Raw genomic sequence first — 20,717 nt, 5'->3', positions numbered from 1 at the left:
CTCCCAACCCAGCCCCTCCCCACCCTCCCCCCACCCTCCCCTCTCCACCCAGCCCCACCCTCCCCACCCAGCCTCTCCCCACCCTCCCCTCTCCACCCAGCCCCACCCTCCACACCCAGCCCCTCCCCACCCAGCCCCTCCCCTCTCCACCCAGCCCCACCCCTCCCATTTTTGGATGCACGACGGACGGACGGACACAACAATCCCCTGTGGGCTGGTGTAACCAGGAGGTTCCTACCAGTATAAACCATCTAAATTCACGAGACTACTAAGTACTGTGCTGTATTACACGAACTGGTACAAATGTTTTAATACAAACCTGGAATCGCGTCCATATCTGAGTGACGGAGTCGCTCGATTTGTCGCGATAGTCGCTTCGAGGGAAAGACACGAGGCGTATCGATCACGAACTCGCCGAGTTGGCAACACCGATCGATCCTCCACCGCCCCTGCCGGGGGTGGCCCCTGGGAGCAGCGGACGCGGTCAAACGTGGCTCGCGGCGGCGTGCGGAGGCCACCGCTCAGCAGGGGATCTGACAACGGCCACTTCTGATATTTGCGCAAAAAAACGCAAACTCGCCACTTCGGGTAATGGTTTTGTCTAAAAACAATTGCGTCCAGCCGGGGATTTAATTTATTTTTTTAAACAAGTGCGTTTGACCCTTGACCCGGCAACGCGCTCGCCGTAGTTTGGCAGTGACGGCTCAAGATCAACAAACACCACGCCCGGGGAGGAGCAGCCTCGCCTCCCTTCCTCCTCTCCTCCTCCTCGTCACCATCTCCTCCTCGTCGTTGCCCTTTGCATGGGCAGCGTCGGCGTCCCCCGTCGTCTCCCTGCGCCCCTGACCGATGCTGCCCAGGCTGAGGCTGCTCCGCGCGCGGCCCGGCGGCGGCAGCGGCGGCAGCGGCGGCTACGCGGGCAGCGCCCGGCGGGACCACCATGACCCCCTCGTGCCCCCCCGGCAGCCCCAGCAGCAGCAGCAGCAGCTCGGCCTCGTGGCGGGGTCGCTCCTCCACCGTCGCCTCCTCGGCGTCGCCACCTCGGGCGCTGCGGGAGGAGGAGGAGGGGGCGCCGAGCCGCTGCCGGCCCGAGCCCGCGTCGTGGTGTGCGGCGCAGGCATCGTGGGCACCTCGGTGGCGTTCCACCTCGCCGAGCTCGGCTGGACGGACGTGCTGCTGCTGGAGCAGGGCAGGTAACGACGGCACAGCGGTGACCCCGACCCCTCCCCTGACCCCCTTTGTCAATGCCGCTGCTGGATGATGAAGGCCCTCTCTCCTCCCCCACGCTGAGCTCTGGTTTCAGATGTCACTCGTCACCTGCAATGGAGCCGGTCGTCCACTCCAGGGACGATACGGTCGCAGCTAATTGTGTGGGCAGTTAACAGCGGGCGTCCTGGGGCGAAGTGACAGTACGGTGCGAAAGAAGTTCCTCATGCATACGTGGTTCTGTGGCACTTGTGCTGTGAACCTGGCCACCTGAGTTCTCAGACGGTGGCCACGGCTAACGTCAGTGGCGAGTGACATCCTGATCCACTCCCCGGCTCTCCGGACCATAACCCGCATGGACCGCCACATGTGGTTCACCAGCACAGTTAACAACAACATCAACAAACGCAACACATTCGTCACTAACACGACCTTAGCTCTAACCTGGTTAAACGTAACACGAGTTTCAAACTAAAACGTGTCGTAAATTAGGGCCACACCCCCCGAGTTGCTGTTTGTGTTGTTGTTGCTGCTACTGCGACTCGAGGGGCCAGTTTCTATATTTACAGCGGAGCCTTCGTCCTTAACCCCACCGTGTCTCGTTACTCACCGGAGCTGCCACCTGTTCTCTCTACCCTTTATTTAACCAGCAGGAGAACACTGTTGGGATTCTCTGTGGTGGGATGCGCGCATGGGTAATTGTGGTTACGTGGTGGTACATTTAGCCTTTTAGGGCTTTTCAACTCGGTTTGAAAACGTTTATGCATTCATTCTGTTCATGAGTCTGTCCGTCAAGATTAGCGGTGGACCTGTAACTCTGAAAAAGATTATCCAATGTCGCCCAAACGCTAATAAGCATAAACTTATATTGCCATTTGGGAACGGCCTATTGGAAACTACCCAAATTGATCAGATGGTTACCCAAAATTTGCAGGCACAAGTTCCGGCAAACGGGGCTATTTACAAACACGGGGCTGAACTGCACGTAACATCGCAAGGGCCCGACTAGTGCGGCTGTGTGTGTGTGTGTACTGTGTACTGAGCTTTGCTTAATCCATGAGTCGTTGAGAGTGAGCATGGAAGCAGGGTGAGGGTTGGTGGCATCACTGGCGTTGGTTGTAACAGGACATTGTCATTAAGAGACGGGGTATATATATACAATGTTGCAGCAGTTGCCCATTTTCACTGTCGTAATCGATGGAAGGAAAACCACAGTGACAGTCCCAGAATGTGCCCCATAATACCACACACCCTTTATGATTCATGGGTCTGGGCAGGCAGCAGTGATAAGTGTAGCAGCACAATCTTCTGTCGTTATACCTTGCTCCCACATCTATACTCGCTTTGTTCACCAATCCGCACTGGGCAGAATGGGGAAGTATGGTCAAATAAGTTTCATGGCCCACATGGTGTGGGGGGAGGCGCTCATTTAACAGTAGATTGTCTAACAGGGCCACAATACCTGAATCTGTACCGCTGCCGAATCAGGCCTTCGATTTCTCGTCCGCTCATCGTCATCTGCTCTCAACTCCTGCCCCTTGCCCCCCCCCAGGCTGTCAGGAGGAACGACTCGTATGTGCGCTGGGATCGTCAGCAGTGTGCGGCACCTGCCTCTGGAGATTGAGGCCGCCGACTACTCCCTCAAGCTGTACCAAAGCCTGGAGAAGGACACGGGAATAAGCACAGGTAGCGGGCGGTCGGGGCGCTCCCATTTGTCGTGAGTTCCACCTCACTCACGGTGGCCAGAGCGGTCCCGTCAAGCGGAGAGAGTCTGCAACAGTAAGGCTGTTGTTTGCCTTGTCATCCACAGATCATTTTGATTGCCTTCGGCTCGGGGTGGCTCAGAAGTCAGAGCGTTGAGCCGACACCACTGAACGCCTCGGTTCGCATCTGGGTATCAGCCACCCGTTGTTAAACTAGGTTCCACTAGCCTCCGACCACTCTACAACAACATTATTGCGTTAAATTCCGTTTTAGATCCATTTTCCAAGCCTTTTTTTTAGCAAATCCGCCAAACAAAATAGTTCATCGGTAACAGTAGTAATTGCGAAACTCTGGGACTCTGCAGTAGTTCCAAGTGGCTGTCTTAATCTGACCGTGGAAGAGAACTTTGGTGCAACCCTCATATAGTTTTTGAAGAAGATTAAAGAGATCTGCAGATGATATAACTTTTGCCAACGTGATTGTCGCCCTACTGCTAAACATTAACCCTTAGGATTTAAGAAGACTGGAGTTATATCGCTGGCACAGACTCAAGACCGGATCATCTCCCTACAAAGGATCGCAGCTCAGCTGAAGTAAGATTTGATGAGCATTGAATTATAATGATAACTTTTTTTAAATCTTAAACGTTCCAGTTGTCTGCTTCCACTTGCTGGTGATGTAGACAAATGCTTTAATAATGTCCGATTGTCAATCCACTGCTAATGTTGACCACTTGTTAAACCATGTCATGCAGGTCATTGGGGTTATTTGACCATACTTCACCTTACTGATCCGTGTGGGTTCGTGATGGTGGGGTGCATAGACATTGTAGACTGGTACAGTTAAATTAAAAGATTTCACTGCAATGTCCTCCACTGACGACATAGCCCCGCAGACACCTGTGTGATGTGTGGTGGTCAGCCATTCATAAGCACCAACCAGGCTCGGAACCTGCTTTGCTTTCAAGATCTGACAAGATTGGAGGCAGTGTTACAATAATTTAACTCATAATGGTATCAGCTGAAGTTTGACTAATGTGGTACCTGGGCTGATGGAGCTTGTGATGTGGTGCGGTCGGTAGTGCGCGGGGCACAGAGGCCATGATGCTGACGGCACAGCAGGTGCTGGAGATGCACCCGTGGGTGCGTGCTCGCGGCGGGGATGGTGGCGGCACCGGGGATATCCTGGGCGGCCTCCTCGTGCCGGGCGACGGCACCGTCTCCCCTGGCGACGTGTGCCGTGCCCTGGCTCATGCAGCCGTTGCCCACGGTGAGGGCAGTCCTCCTCTCAACTGCCAACTTACGATGCTCTTCGGTTGTTGGGTCATTCATCCACTGGTTCGCTTGCTCTCTTTCCCGCTCGCCTGCCGGTTCACTCTTCCAACCATTCCCCCCTGAACTCAATCATCTTGCCCATTCGCTTGCCTGCCCACCCACTGGCTCATATATCTGCCAACTCGCCCATTCACTCGATCATCCACTTACTCACTCACTCACGTGGCTTTCCTCTTAGCCTCTCATCCGTCAACTTTCTTGACCTGCCAGTTCGCTTTTCCACTCGCCCTTCTATCCATTCACTCACCTGCCCTCTCAGCTGTTCACACAACCTTCTGCTCACCCAATTACTTGCTCGCCCCTCCTTCGTCTGCCTGCTCACTAGTCTGGCTGATTGCTGATTCAGTTCCTGCTGCTCACCCATTTACCCGCTCACTCACCCAACCACTCGTCTACCCGCTCACTCACAATGCCTCAGAATGCCTCGCAATGCCTCGGTAAGGAAGCAGACATGAGATTGACACTTGTGATGTATAAAACATGTTTATGAGATCGGGATGGGTCGTTGTGCTACCCAGAGATTGGTAGTGGAACAACATTGCACCACGTTGGACATCACTGGACTCCTTCTCAGTCTGGGAAGCGAGTTCACCGCACGTCTTCATTTTGTCCACAACATCACCACCGCGAGCAGCAGATCTGCAGCGCCGTCGTTTCGAGTCCTCGGCCACAGCCACGTGTAACTCCGACGAACTGAGAAGGGGACCCTGGCGCCTGCATTTCTGATTCTCTATTCTCTCCCCAGGGGTGCAGATTCGCGAGCGGACGGCGGTGAACCACATCCTGGTGGACAAAGGCCGTGTGACGGCCGTGGAAACGGACCACGGAGAAGTCGAGTGCGAGTTCTTCGTCAACTGCGCCGGGCAGGCGAGAGACGCGACACCGCACAGGGTCTAGACCGGGCGCACGCGACGGCCACGTTGGGAATCTCGTAGCTCCCCCCCACCGGGAGGCCGAGAGGGGCCACGTGGAAATCTAGTGAGGGCGACGTCACGATGGCGAGCGTGATATCGCGACCGTGACCTGGCCGTGCCTCGTCCGCTGGGCCGCTTGGCCGTGAGCCTCTGAGCGCTGAGTGTTGCGGTGTCGCCCCGGCCGTGCGTGCAGTGGGCGTACGAGCTGGGCCAGTGTTCCGACGAGGCGGTGTCGGTGCCGCTGCACCCGTGTGAGCACTTCTACCTGCTCACGCAGCCGCTCTCCCCGCCGTTCGGAGAGAATCTACCAGGTACCCACGCCCCCCGTGCAGCCACCCTTCCACCGGAGGCTCCCGCCGTTTCATGGTCATCATCATTTGGTATTTGTTCTAACATAAACATCTCATTCAAGACCCCAAATATCACACCTCATGGCTTTGACATTCCTCCTCCTCCTCGAGACATCGGTGTAACCATCACCTGCATCAGAACATCACCAGGCCGATGCAGACATCTCCTTTATAACTTGAAAATTAAAGACAAGCCACGGTAGTGCCACTGTGGCCATGCAGCCTAAGCCCGATTCCTGGTCACAGTTCACATCAGTCGTGATTTCCTGAACCTGTCATGGGCCTCCCCTAGGTCAAGTCAATCTTACTTCAGTACCCAGAATGGTATATAAAATATCAGCAGTGGGGAAACAAAAGGACTGGGCGTGTGCCGACCACACTACCCCCATGTGTGTCGTGCCGGCCTAAATAGGTGCTGCTCACTAACAGCCCTTGCCCCCAAACAGTCTGATAAAACTAAAAGTGGGATCTTTGTCTTTGTGTGCGTGTGTGTGTGTAGTGATCCTGGACCTGGATGGCCGTGTGTACGTGCGAGAGTGGCAGGGCGGCGTGCTGTCAGGCGGGTACGAGAAGAACCCCAAACCCATCTTCACTGAGGGCAAGAACCAGGTGGAGTTCCAGACGATGGAGCAAGACTGGGACCACTACGGTACGCGAGCGGGATGCATGCCAGCACTCGCTCCGAGCTCCGCATCTCCCGCACTCTCAAGAGAGACTCCAGTGTGGGCGCGAGGGTGGCGGTCACAGATCTTATCTGTGGACAGGAATCGAACTCAGGTCAGCTCTGCTTGTGCAGTGGATAAACAACCTGGCACCTGAGCTGCGCCGGGCTGGCTTGGCACAGCCCCGGCACGGCTGTGCGGTGGAGAAGAGGTCGTGGAGGCTACGCGAGGCGTGATCTTATTCCCTGTGTGTGTGTGCGCCCCCCACGGAGTAGTGGGGCAGTCGTTAGCGCACTGTGCTGCGAATCCGGTAACCTTAGTTCGATTCCCGCTCACGGCCAACACCGGTAACGATTATCTGAACCAGTCCTGGCTCACTCCAAGGTCGGCTCAACCTCAAATTAGTACCTCGTACTATATATAAACATCACCATGAGGGACACAAAGGCGGCCGGGCATGATGCCGGCCACCCACCCCCTCGTGTGCCGTACCGCCCTTCATAGGTGCTCGCCAACAGCACTTGACCCAACAGAGTGTTGAAGGCTATACGGGGGATCTTCGTCTTTGTATTTTTGACCCTCGCAGAGCCCCTGCTGGGCGCGCTGCTGCACCGCATGCCGGGCCTGGACGGGGCGGCCGTGTCGCGCCTCGTGAACTGCCCCGAGGCGTTCACGCCGGACCTGCGCTGCATCATGGGCGAGGCGCCCAACGTCCACAACTACTTTGTCCTCGCCGGGATGAACTCGGCCGGATCGACGCTGGCCGGGGGCCTGGGCAAGTGAGTGCGCGCGCCGCGCTCGGCGCCGGCTCTCCTCCGCGCCGGGGACGCCTTCGTGACGTTTGCGTGGCCACCGTCGCCCGGCTGAACGACCGCTGCGTTGTGCGGCGCCAGGTACCTGGCGGAGTGGATGGTGACCGGGAGCCCCTCCGAGAACGTGTGGCCCCTGGACGTCCGCCGCTTCGGGGGCCTCCAGAGCAGCCGCACGTTCCTGCGCCACCGCATCATGGAGGTCGTGCGTAAGTCCCCCCCTTTCCCCCACCGCCCCCGTGCGCGTGTCTCCCGTGAACCCGCTGGGTGTCCGTGTTTACCGCATGGGTCAGAGACCTGGACTCCTCGAACCGATCAGTTAAAAAATAAGTGGTTAGCTTTTGAGCATAGTGTTTGAGATGGATGCAAGGGATTTAATGGCAGGACAGGGTGGCTAACGTCAGTGATGAGTGATATCTGAACTGGTCCTGGTTCACCCCCTCCCTCGCTTCACCCTTCACCAAATTGTCATGACCAGCATGGTGAAGCATGGTCAAACAACTTCCATGATTGACACAGTATGGGGAGGCCTAGATCCAATCCAGAAATAAATTGACATTATTATTGTTGTCTTCAATGTGGTTTTGTGCATTATTCAAATGACATTCAGCAGATGCAGTTGGCGGTGGTGCCGATGCATGTGGCCTGTAGTCCAACTCCCTTCCTGTGGGCATCCAAGAGCCATACCCTGGCTCGCCAGAAGGCAGTACAGCAAAATGCGGACCTTTATTATCTCCCCCTTCTCTTTGGGATAGAGTGTTGCCTCCTTGCACACGTGGGTTTACTCTGGCTACACTCATTTATAGATTCAAAACATCTTCATATGTAAATCGCCATTGAGCTTGGACAAATGCTATTTCATCTCTGTCCAAGGGCACACTTGTTCACTTGGGTTCTTTCGTTCGTCATTCTATGAACGGCAGCTAATATTGCCACGATTCTTTATCTGTTGTTGTAGCGGTTGTTGTTTTGTTGTTGTTTTGCAGCGCTCACGTTTGAGCGCAAGTTCCCGCACGTGGAGTTCCAGACAGGCCGGCGCCTGCGGATGTCTCCGCTGTTTGACCGCCTGGATGCGCAGGGCGCCCGCTGGGCCGAGAAGCACGGCTACGAGCGGCCCAAGTTCTTCGTGCCGCCCGGTGCGCCCACACGAGCCCACCCCGTGTGCTCCTCTCTTGTGTGGACACAGCCGTGCCCCGCAGCGATGAGTGCCTGGGTTCCATTTCCCACTCATGCGACTTTCTGATGCATAATGTACGCCGACTCAGTAATTAGAGAATCTATCGAAATTGAAAGAAATACAAATAATTTTAACCGTTTGGATAGCTACCGCCTTAGTGCTGCGTGGAAGCGAATCATCAAATAATACATTATTTAATTGCATGTCTATGAAGGGCAGCATACTTCAATAGGGATTACCGTTGGTACAGCTATTTTAATACACACAATACACAGGAAGGACAAAATCAAAGGGCTCGCATGATGCACATGCATAATGTACGTTGCCTCAGTAAGCCCCCCCCTCACTTTGCGCAAGAGCGCAGAAGTGTGGTCACCACATCGATGCCACTATATAAGGATCGAAACGGTAAGACTTCTCCACAAATCTGGCTGTCGCCTGATGAAGCTTGTTGTAATTACTGGCGAAACGTCGTACTCAGATTGTAAATGCTGTGGTTGGCTCTCCAACACACCGGTGTGCTGTACTAGTGACGAATTGGCCCGTTCTGTTTACGTGACAACCCTTACTAGTTGCCTGTGTCGGCTGGTGGCGGGTTTAACGACACATTTATATATTTATGCGATCTAACCCAAAAAAACCTGTTATGGATATTTGTCGCGAAAGCCTCCTACGTGTTAAACTAAGTCTATAACTAGTCTCGCTTTTTTTCTGCAGAGTGTGCGAGTGAGTGTGTTCGTGTGGGGAGCGGTGGTGCAGTGGTTAGCACGCTGCGCAACGAACCCGGAAATCCGAGTTCGATTCCCGCTCACGGCCAACACCAGCGATGATTACCTGAATCGGTTCTGGACCTCCCCTAGGTCGATTCAGCCTCAAATGAGCACCTGGTGCGGTGTGTAAACATTGCCACAGGGGAGACAAAGGTGGTCGGGAATGGTGCTGGTCACCGACCCCCTCGTATGCTGTGCCTGCATGGGTTTCCTCCGGGTTCACCTGCTTCCTCCCGTAGCTAAAAGACAATCACACAACGGAACTGGCATTGGCCACAACATACCAATGTTGAAAAAATACCCACAAATTACTCATTTGGGAATACACGCAGCAGTAACATTGCCTCCTGCGACAGAAACTTGGCAGGACCCTCCTGAAAAAAACATCTTGAGGCTTTCCTGGTAACAAGTGTGTATATGTATATATACTGTGTGTATATATATAAGCGTATTGTCGCGTGGCTGCGGGCAGATTGGCCACACGAGGTGGACGAGAGAGGCACCTTCTTCAAGCCGAGCTGGTTCGACATCGTGCGGGCAGAGGTGGCGTCGTGCAGGGAGGGCGTCAGCGTCATTGACATGACCTCCTTCACCAAGTTTGAGCTGCGGGTGAGTTTGGTTCGGTAAAGCCGCACCTCGCGCCGCAACGGGCGACGTTCTCACTTCGTTGCTTGCGCAGTCGCTGTCTCCTCGCTCTCTCGCTCGCAGGATGGACAATTACATTTGATGAAGAGAAATAATCTAAAAATCCCAATCTGCCAAGAGAAGAATGGTTTCGATCGGTGCGTTCCATCTGCGGTGACTTACGGATCGGAAACACGGACCCTGACAGAGAATGGAATAAAATACAAAAAGTGCGCAAAGAAGCATGGAGAGATGCTTGCTTTGAGTTGGACAGAGGAAAAGGGACACGTGATCATGGCGTGGCCAAGTGGCCGTGGCTACGCTGCTTTACGCGGCCACCTGTAATCCAGCACGACTGGGGAGGCAGCAGCGAGGCTTGGTGGATCACACACAGACGTCAAGGAAGAGCCATGCCCTCGCTCGCCCAGAGAAGGCGGTATAGCAACTGTGGACTAATCTCCATCTGTTCGATCAGCATGGGCGAGAGTTGTTTCACCCTCGCATGCATTTATTTTTTCCGTGTGCTCCGGTTTCCTCCCACATGTGTGAGCACTCATCAGCAGTTGCGTCTCTGACGAATTGGGCAGCACCGCGTGTGACGCATTTTGCGCGAATCACGCCGCTGCATTAAAACTCAATATCGTCGTCGTTATTATTCCGAATTTCACGAGGTGTTCTCGTGCGTGGTGGTGCGTGCAGTCGGCGGGCAACGAATCTCTGGAGCTGCTGCAGTCGCTGTGCGCCAACGACCTGGACGTCCCCGTGGGCAGCATTGCGCACACGGGCATGCTGAATGAGGCCGGCGGCTACGAGAACGACTGCAGCGCCGTGCGCGTCACCAAGGGCAAGTGAGTGTCGGTTCCCCCCCGCCCGGCGCTTCTCCCCACGGAAGTGCTCGCAGAGCCGGGTACGTCATCGGATCGTTGAAGTTACCGATCGCTCCCCACCCCCTTGCTAAATCGCATCCATTGCACAAACCGTGGTAGTAGATGTGGATACCTGATGCATACATGGAAAATGTAAAACTCTCTTGTGTGTGACCGTGGTAATCTAGAACAGACCGTACAACGTATAGCGACGGAACGCCCGATCCACAAACACGAAGAAGGAGGAGGCATCACGGCGATGCACTCCGCTGCTCCTGATGCAGTTATCTGGCTTGACCACCTGAGACTGTAGTTGTTGCTCGGCATCAGCCATACACATGAGAAAGGCTTTCCCTGCTTGTCGGTTTCAGCTAAACTCGACGAATTGGGTGAAACGGAAAATCGTTTGGGGGAAACGCCGCCCGCTGAACAGGAAGGGGTAATGGGCCGGAGATTTCCCATGCCGCCATCGTCATTGGCCGCTGGTGCGCTGGGCGTGACGTGTAGCGGCGAGGGACCTTTGGGAGGCAGGAAGTAAGGGCGGCAGCCATTTGCAAAGGTGCCCGAGTGATCGACCACAACAAAAGTAAACGGTGGCAAAGGTGCAGCCCTGCAGCGGCTCACTGTCGCCACTGCTGGCGGAAGGGCCTCTTCGAGTGGGAACTCTAGAAAACTTAACTCGAGGTTATTTTGGGCGACTCTTTCACGCTGGCCAGACGTCTTGGAAGAGGACAAAAGTTGTCAATTGCAATATTTACTCGATTAATTGACTTGTTGATGGAGCTCTAGATACGTGCACTGTGGGTTCTGTGCAGCACAAAGAGACTTTTGTTTCCACGTGTGGGCGCTGCTGCTGCTCATCATGCCCTGCACGTCACTTCCGTGATTCCCAGAATTCCAAATGTGTCTGCTTCCTGTATTGTCATACTGAGAGCTGCCCCCTTGATTCCCAGCATTGCGTGGGTGCTATCCCAACTGCTTCCCACTATTCTCTGTGTGCTGTCGTCCAAGGCTTGTGTGCACGCATTTATTGTAACATCAACACGTTAACACGAAGGGGTAGCTGCCCCTTCACCAGATACAGCCCAGGGTGGTGACCACCCAGCTAACTACACTACACGTAGGAGTTACAGCTACGAAGGGTCGGGCCCTCACTCGGGTCCCCGACCACGTGTTGATGCCTCGCAGGATGTAGAGCTTCCAGCTTGTAGACGTGGAGCTTCCAGTTTGTGGATGTGGAGCTTCCAGCTTGTGGACATGGAGCTTGCAGCTTGTAGACATAGGGCTTCCAGCTTGTAGATGTGGAGCTTCCAGCTTGTAGACGTGGGGCTTACAGCTTGTAGACGTGGAGCTTGCAGCTTGTAGATGTAGAGCTTCCAGCTTGTAGACGTGGAGCTTCCAGCTTGTAGACGTGGAGCTTCCAGCTTGTAGACGTGGAGCTTCCAGCTTGTAGACGTGGAGCTTCCAGCTTGTAGACGTGGAGCTTCCAGCTTGTAGACATAGGGCTTCCAGCTTGTAGATGTGGAGCTTCCAGCTTGTAGACGTGGGGCTTACAGCTTGTAGACGTGGAGCTTGCAGCTTGTAGATGTAGAGCTTCCAGCTTGTAGACGTGGAGCTTCCAGCTTGTAGACGTGGAGCTTCCAGCTTGTAGACGTGGAGCTTCCAGCTTGTAGATGTTGAGCTTCCAGCTTGTAGACGTGGAGCTTCCAGCTTGTAGACGTGGGGCTTAGAGCTTGTAGACGTGGAGCTTCCAGCTTGTAGACGTGGAGCTTCCAGCTTGTAGACGTGGAGCTTCCAGCTTGTAGACGTGGAGCTTCCAGCTTGTAGACGTGGAGCTTCCAGCTTGTAGATGTTGAGCTTCCAGCTTGTAGATGTGGGGCTTGCAGCTTGTAGACGTGGAGCTTCCAGCTTGTAGACGTGGAGCTTCCAGCTTGTAGACGTGGAGCTTCCAGCTTGTAGATGTTGAGCTTCCAGCTTGTAGACGTGGGGCTTGCAGCTTGCAGCTTGTAGACGTGGGGCTTCCAGCTTGTAGACGTGGAGCTTCCAGCTTGTAGACGTGGAGCTTCCAGCTTGTAGACGTGGGGCTTGCAGCTTGCAGCTTGTAGACGTGGGGTTTCCAGCTTGTAGACGTGGAGCTTCCAGCTTGTAGACGTGGGGCTTGCAGCTTGTAGACGTGGAGCTTCCAGCTTGTAGACGTGGAGCTTCCAGCTTGTAGACGTGGGGCTTGCAGCTTGTAGATGTAGAGCTTCCAGCTTGTAGACGTGGAGCTTCCAGCTTGTAGACGTGGAGCTTCCAGCTTGTAGACGTGGGGCTTGCAGCTTGTAGACGTGGAGCTTCCAGCTTGTAGACGTGGGGTTTCCAGCTTGTAGACGTGGAGCTTCCAGCTTGTAGACGTGGAGCTTCCAGCTTGTAGACGTGGAGCTTCCAGCTTGTAGACGTGGAGCTTGCAGCTTGTTGATGCAGCGACCCCGGTCCCTCTCAGGGACCCACCTTATATCCTCCCGGGTCGGGGCCGCTCCGCCCTCGGCCTCGGCCACCTTCTCCTCGGCCCCGGCCACCTTCTCGAGCATTCTAGCTCCCTCTCTATCCCCCTGGAGAGCTCTCCCTGGACATGTGATCACCCCCTAGCCCCCCCACCCCCCCACCTGGGGCCTTCTCTGTGGACACTCCAGATCACGTGTCTACGGGGTCAACCAGAGTGCCATGGCCCGGGGCAACCCTGACACTCTCCCGCTCTCCCTGGTGGGAGCCCGCACTGCACGCTGTGCGTGGTGCCCGCGCTATCCCAGCGCTCACCAAGCCCTGCTAGGGCTGGTACCACACCTGCCTACGGGGTGTACGCGATGTAGGGACATCGTACGCCACAGCCCTCCCGGGCCGGCACCATACAGTGACATCCCTGATGTCACTACACATTTACATAAGGGTCCGTATGAACGCGTGTTTGTATGCGTCTGTGTGTGTGGACTCGTCCTCAAATGAGTACCTGGTGCAGAGTTTATTCATCGCCATACGCGAGACAAAGGTAGCTGGGAATGGTCCTGACCACCCACCCACTCGTGTTCCGTGCCAGCCTTCACAGGTGCTCTTAAACAGCACTTTCCCCTAACGTCGGGCTGATCTTTGTCTTTGTGTGCGGGCAGCTTCCTGGTGATCTCTCCGACCGACCAGCACGTGCGCAGCTGGCGCTGGCTGAGCCAGCACCTCCCCGCCGATGGCTCCGTGCAGCTGGAGGACGTCTCCGACAAGTACACGGGTAACCGCCACACCCGGGCGGCGGTGGCGGTAACGCACCGGTAATGGCCCGTGACCTATCCACCAGACTTCCCCTAGTCCTCCCGCAAGCTAAGCAGCGCGGTCGAGGCTGGATAGTGCTTGGATGGCCGACCGTCATGCATAACAGGTGTGCTGGGCCGCGGGGCTACGTGCTGGGCAGGTGAGGGATGGTACGGCAAAACCATTGTGGTCCTCTACTTCTACACATCTACATCATCACTGACCAGCGTGGTGAAGTATGGTCAAACAACACAGACGGCCTGTGCAGCAGTCATGTACGAGTACCCATTGATTGTACGGTTACGTGAATAATACACGGTGTTTAAATGCGAAGCCGCCTCTGTGCTGCATGTTCAAATGTGTACATGTCTGCGTGCCTGTGCGTGCCTGTGCGTGCGTGCACGTGTGTCTGTGTGCGGCTGGCGGTTACCATTGCAGCGTTGAACCTCATCGGGCCCCGGGCGCAAGACGTGCTGTCGGAACTCTCGTACACTCCCGTCACCCCTGAGCACTTCCCCTCCATGCTCTGCAAGGTTGGTCTCCCGCTCCTCACGGCTGCCCAGTAGGGGGCAGTGATAGCGGTGGCAGTGCAGTGGTAACGCTCGCGCCTCGAAGCAACACCAACCCACGTTCCATTCCTGACTTGGGTGCCTTTGTTGAGTTTGTACATTCTCCCCCTGCTCTGCAGAGTGCGATTGAGTGTATAGGTGTGTGAGTGAATCGGTGTGCAAGTGTGTGTGATTTTGTGAGTGAGCGTGCATTGAACTTCGTAGCCGGCGTTCTAAGTTCGATTCCCGCTCACAGCCAACACCAGTGACGATTATCTGAACCAGTCCTGGGCCTCCTCTAGGTTAATTGAGCCTTAACTGAGTACCTGGTGCGATGTGTAAACATCGCCACTCGGGAGACAAAGGCGGCCGGGCATAGTGCTGACCACCCACCCCCTTGTGTGGCGTGCCGGCCTACATAGGTGCTTGCTAACAGCACTTGCCCCAACAAGTTTGTGAATGCTATACGGGAGATCTTTGTATGTATCTTTGGCTTTGTCTGTGCTGCAGGAGATGAGCATCGGCTACGCAAATGGGATCCGCATCATGAGCATGACCCACACGGGGGAGCCAGGCTTCATGCTCTACATCCCAACAGAGGTTCGACAACACACAAACACACACAAAGATCCCCCGTATAGCCTTCAACAGACCGTTGGGGCAAGTGCTGTTGGCGGACAGGTGGCCAGCACCACACCCGGCCGCCTTTGTCTCCCCAGTACGGATGTTTTACAAACCGCACCAGGTGCTCACAAGGCCAAGTTGACCTAGGGCGAGACCCAAGACCAGTTTCGGATATTCGTCACTGATGTTGGCCGTGAGCGGGATCTTAATGCGCCGGGTTCGTAGCGCAACACGCTAACCGCTGTCAAAGTGTCATACCCTGGCTCTCCAGCTGAAGATGCCACATCAATCGTGGTGGACTAATCTCCGTGTGTCCCAACTGTATGGGATCGAGTGTTTCCCCCTGGCACACGTGGGCTGAGTGCAAACGACGCTGCCGCCGATGTTCACCGCCCACCGCCTCTCTCCCCGCTCCTCCTACACGATAGTACGCGCTGCACGTCTACAACGAGCTCATGAACGTGGGAAAGAAGTTCGGCATCCGCAACGCGGGGTACCTGGCGCTGCGCAGCCTCCGCATCGAGAAGCTCTTCGCGTTCTGGGGCCAGGATTTGGACCCGCACACGACCCCGCTCGAGTGCGGCCGAGAGTTCCGCGTCAAGTTTGACAAGGCGAGACAGCGGGACAGCGCAGGCCCGCAAGGATGTACATTGTCTGGTGGTACCGTGGGCATGAACCACCACGTCCCCACTCCGCCCGGGATCTGGCTGGGTCTATTTGAGATGCATCTGGTTGTGTTTGGGCCAGGCTCGGTCTGGTTGGGTCTGGTTGGGTCTGTTCTCGACTTGACAAGTCTGCATTGGCTGGGCGAAATCTTGTCAAGCCTGGTAAATGGTGTTCTGCTCTTGTCTCTAGGAGCCTGGCCTGATCTTCCCTGCTCTCACCTGCTCTGCTCACAGCTGGTCTCAGTTGCTGTGTGTGTGTTTATTGTGTTTTGGGTTTGTGGTGAGCCAGGCTGGGCCAGGATTGGGTAAGGATACCACTTTTCACCCAGGGCAACCGTGAGAGAGACACAGCCTTAGATATTTCTTGACTTGTCACTGTAACAATAACAACAACAAATTATTACATACATTTAAAAATCTAAAGTTAAATATATATACAATTAATAAGATTTGAAATAACATTTTTTTCAACATCCCGTCTTACCGTTGTGGTTCTCGTGCTGCCTGTGCCGGTCTCGTGCTCGGCCGAAGCAGGGCGTGGAGTTTGTGGGGCAGGAGGCGCTGCTGCGACAGCGTGAGGCTGGCGTGCGACGCCGGCTCACCATGCTTCTCCTGGACGACCACGACCCCGAGGTTGACCCCTGGCCCTGGGGCGGGGAACCCATCATCTGCAACGGAGACTTTGCAGGTTCTGACGCACGCAACCCGTTCGCTCACACACTCATCGACCCACTCATCAACCTGTTCGCGCCCTCACTCATCCACCCATCAACCCATTTACTCACTCACTCAGTAACCACCCATTCCCCATGTCCCCGTTGCCGCCACGGCAGGTCTCACCACGAGCTGCGACTACAGTTTCGGGCTGGAGCGCCACGTGTGCCTGGGCTTCGTGTGCCTGGGCCAGCCCATCACGCCAGACCTGATCGCGCGCTCCGAGTACGAGGTGCAGGTGGCCCAGCGGCGCTACCAAGCCCGTGCCAAGCTCTACCCCGTACCCATAATGCCGAGGAGCTAGCGCGGCCGCCCCCTTCCTCCTGCTCGTTTGCGAAGAGCGTGCAAGAGCCGCCACCCGCTGGCGCCACCCGCCCTCTCAAGATTCGGGCGTCGTTACGGTCTCACCGCCACGCCTCATCGTCGCCACCGCCGGCTCCCTCGGCCAGACCCTGCGGTCGCTGCTGCTGCCGCTGCACGATCAACACGCGGCAACCTCACAAGATCGGCCCTAACGCTATCCCGCCAACGCCTCCAAGGTCTTCTCTTCCACTTGGTCATGAGACTTGTGGAGACCACACTCCATTGGCCGTGTCGGTCCGTTACATGCCCCCAACATTTGTGTTTCATTCTCTCTTAATTTTATTTGCTTCTTGTCCCCGATCGTTTTCAACATTTCCGTCCTCGTGGTGGTTTGTCACCTCAGAACGAATAAAATGTCACCCCGTGCCTCTCGCGGTGGCAGCTCTAACGCCGCACAGCCCGGAAGACGGCGCCCAGAGGGGCTGCGTGAGTGGGGGCGGCTCGCGCATCCCCGTGCAGCACGAGGTGACGCCTCTGCGTGCCCTCTTAAGAGTTTACAGTGAATTTGCCGAGATCCTCGGCTCACTACATCTCGAGAAGCTGTGTTCACTACAGGTAACTAAACACCTGGACTCGGTAATAATCAGTGCTGCGAGCCGCGTGCTGCGATGGCGGCACTGTGAGAACGACGGTCGACGCGGCCCCGCCGTGCGGCCCCTCCTTGCTCGCCGCACAAAATCCGTCCTGGCTCCGCCGCTGGCGTCCACACACGGAGAACGGCGAGCGCTTCCCGCAAGTCTTTGCCACAGGCGACCAGGGCCTCGTGCCTTCGCGGCGGGGGAACGACCCCGCAGCTCGAGGCCACGCGACATCGTCGTCAGGTGGAGTTCCCTCGACGCAGACGCCGCATTCCCGTGGTCCGTCCGTTTCACGCGGACGAACGTTTGTCTCCCCCGTGTGTATGCGCGCGTGGGAATGCTGCCGCGGCGTAGCGGGATGCGCACTGGACCTGCAACCCGTTGGTCGCCGTGTGCCCATCACACACATGGGGCATGTTTCTTAAATCCCCTTCCCCACGCCTCGGTCCGCCCAGCAGTATGAACTGGTGCGTGGCCGTCGTCGAGTGATCTCTTGCGGTTGGGTTAGAGTGAGGATTCTACCCACCTTTATTGCTCCCACCCCCATCACGACCTCTATCCTCTCGTTGGGCTCTTTAGAATCTCTGGTGGAGGCCACTTCCGCAGAGTGGCATGAGTAAGCAATTGAAGGGCTGCGCCACGCAGTGGCAGTGTTATCGGCACATCACTTTTGCCTTGCTAGGTGCACCTTGAGGCCACAGTAAGTGTTGAAGGTTTGCTAGCAGGAGGTCACATAACAGACTTAGGTGCCATGGGTTCCCTGACTGAAATGACTGGCACATGCACCACCTGTGGTCCCCATTGTCCCAAATAGATGATTTTTATCTGCTGGGCGCTCCGCTCGTTGTTGGAGGGCGACTGATTCCAACTGTCCAGTAGCATCCTTTACGAGCCTCCTCTACAGAGGCCGATCTTGGTACCACTGCTACCAGTCATAGGCAAGTCCACTCAGCTCCATATTCTCTTGTACCACATCAGTACATCTCTTCTGTAGCCCGTGCCGAACCTGTTTAGCCCCATCTATCCGGCTAAACAGAAGCTGCTTGGGGCAAGCGGTGGCTGGTCTTGCGGGCTACATGACCCAGCCAACGTAGCCTTGCTTGCCGGAGGAGCTCACTGATGGGAGTGTCCAGATCTTATATACAAACTGTATATACACGTATATTGGGGCTTCCTTCCTGTGATGTACAAGAGTGTGAAACCAACTGCACCGCAAGGGGTTATTGCATCTGGTCATTGGTGACTGGGCTGACACAAGTAAATAATGTTCCACATGAAAACTCGTTTTCACGTGTGTAGACTGGTCGACACACACCGTTCCGGATGCAAGAGAAATCAGGAGTATTTTAACGCTCCCAAAACAAACGATAAAACTTTAAATGATGGGATGTCACAGACGAGGCAAATGTGGCTGTGGGCACGTTGGGTGCAAAGGAATTGTCTCCTTAAATAAATTAGCGGTAATGTGCCGCATATTGATTTTACTTTCAAAGCACCGTGTTACTTAAATGGTTATCCAGGCACGTGGTTATGTCATAAAGTGCTTTACTCACTAAACAGTGCGACTTCAAATCGTGGTCGATCAGGAGTTGACTCAACTCTGTCGTCACTCTGGATTCGATTATTAAAGGGTCCTCCTGTTTGTGGACCATCAACAGCTGTTTGTGTCTTGTGGAGGTCATAGAAATATGGCAATTCCACTATTGGCTCATCACATTTGTGCATGGAGACAGACTGTTTTTTTACTTAATCGACTGCATGTTTTATAATCTCATTGTGGGTTGTATAGTTTCCAGGTTTGCCACACAGAAAATATGGTAATGTTCAAACTCCTCTTTTAAACATTTATAAATTTAAAAAAATCATTTCTTTCCACCATACAAACACTGGTCTTTAACCAAGCGCTTGGCTAACATTCGCACATTACAGACTGGGGCTCCCTGCTCCAGTTTCTCCTCTCTTCACAGCCGGCGCCTGGGCTCCCCCCCCCCCCCCCTCACGTCGAGAATGAATCCCGTGCACCATAAGCTAAGGTTGCCTCTTCTTGCCATGCATTTGGGTTCCGACGTTTCGCATTGCTTTCTCAACTGCTTGTCCAAGACATCTTCGAGGAAGCGATTCTTGTGCCCTTTGCAAAGACTTTTGCCCAACATGCTGTACACAAAGGCACGTTCATATACATCTATCTGGCATATCATACATTTCAAAAGCGCTACTATATTTATTTTTATGGTTATATTTGTGTTGTTAAGCGTTATATTATTGTTACATTTGTTTGTGTCGTTGTGCAGAGTTCGGTGCTTTAATCCACAAGTGGGGAGAAATGTGGTCTGGTTCAGATTTTCATGAAATCCAATAAACTGGTCGTTTAAATTCCATTCCGTGTTTGGCTCGGCCTGTCATCCTTGTGCGATTGATAAAATGTGTACCGCTTTATGGGAATTAAACAGCGATCGCCCCAGAGAGACACGAACTGCTGCCACCATGGGAACGTGGAAGCTCCACAATTGGCTTGGGGCCACCAACAGAGATGAGCGGCGGTCATTGCTCGTTTGAGCATCGAGACTCTTCGACTCGATTGTGCTTAAACCGAACAAGCTGATGCATCATCATCATGAATTGCCATGGTCATTCCACTGCTGGATGGAGGCCTCACAAATCCGCTACAATTTCTCAAGATCCTGCATTATATTGCAAGAGAACTCTTGTCATATCTTCCCCCACACGTCGGATTAGCACGGTGAGACTAGGTACGTTAGATGTTAAAATGAACATCCAATAAAGGACGCTAAGAGGTGACCCTTGATAATTATTCAACGATTCGGAGTTGCTGCGAACGCGGGGACAGAGAGGGCCCCTCCATTGCCTATCCGGGCACCCGAGGGACAACAACAGCAACAACAACAACAGCAGCGGCAGCGACCTGGCCGCTGGGCCGCGTGCTGGGGACCGGCCGTTACCGCGGCTCATCTCGGCCAGGCAACAAACGACTCCAGTGAACGGAGCGAGACGTTCATGAGACGGTCACCACCAAATCGAGGGTGAGCAGCAGCAAGCTGGCCGCCTGGCCCGGTGCGTGGCGGCTCGAGGAAGCGGCAGCTTCTGACGACCGCGAACAACTTGGACATTTGGACCCGGGGTCGTTTAATAGGTGTACGTTGAACTTCTTTCGCACCGCACGTAGCCAGCCGTGCTCATTTAAGGGGCATGGGCAGAGTGGCCCACTGGCCATTGACTTCCACTCACTCCTGTGGTTCGTGTCTTGCAGCTTTTTCAAGAGCCCCACCCGTGCTGTATATTATCTACACACCCATTGTACAGGATGGTCCAGAATTGGGATCCCAACGTAATTGACCCCTAACATGTTTGTCCTTTGCATATTTAGTTATGTTTGAAATAAACCTTGCTTAAAAAAAGATTAGAGAATTAAATGGGGGTCACGAGACATCTGGCCCGCCCTGTACTTTACAACCCATCGACCTTTCCTGCCCGCTTTCATAAACCCGCGCTGGCCAATGTGGTGAAATGTGGTG

At 54.8% G+C, this 20,717-nt stretch overlaps 1 protein-coding gene across 1 annotated transcript; it reads left to right on the top strand.

Annotated features, from left to right (window-relative positions):
- Positions 1-247: 247 nt before the first annotated feature.
- Positions 248-19,562, top strand: PDPR (pyruvate dehydrogenase phosphatase regulatory subunit). Its single transcript, XM_061573104.1, has 18 exons — positions 248-1,193; positions 2,759-2,892; positions 3,422-3,503; positions 3,992-4,179; positions 4,990-5,111; positions 5,352-5,469; positions 6,008-6,157; positions 6,757-6,949; positions 7,064-7,188; positions 7,966-8,115; positions 9,399-9,535; positions 10,250-10,398; positions 13,560-13,672; positions 14,131-14,225; positions 14,751-14,840; positions 15,293-15,475; positions 16,064-16,217; positions 16,363-19,562. Exons 1-18 carry the CDS (start codon positions 850-852, stop codon positions 16,545-16,547), a joined length of 2,712 nt encoding a protein of 903 aa, XP_061429088.1. The 5' UTR covers positions 248-849; the 3' UTR covers positions 16,548-19,562.
- Positions 19,563-20,717: the final 1,155 nt, after the last annotated feature.

Source organism: Lethenteron reissneri, chromosome 52 (genome assembly GCF_015708825.2).
Source record: "Lethenteron reissneri isolate LAM-NWPU_2019-01 chromosome 52, ASM1570882v1, whole genome shotgun sequence".
Classification (NCBI taxonomy): Eukaryota; Metazoa; Chordata; class Hyperoartia; order Petromyzontiformes; family Petromyzontidae; genus Lethenteron; species Lethenteron reissneri.
Note: the sequence above shows the minus strand (reverse complement) of the source record. Positions and strands in the feature narration are given on the sequence as shown.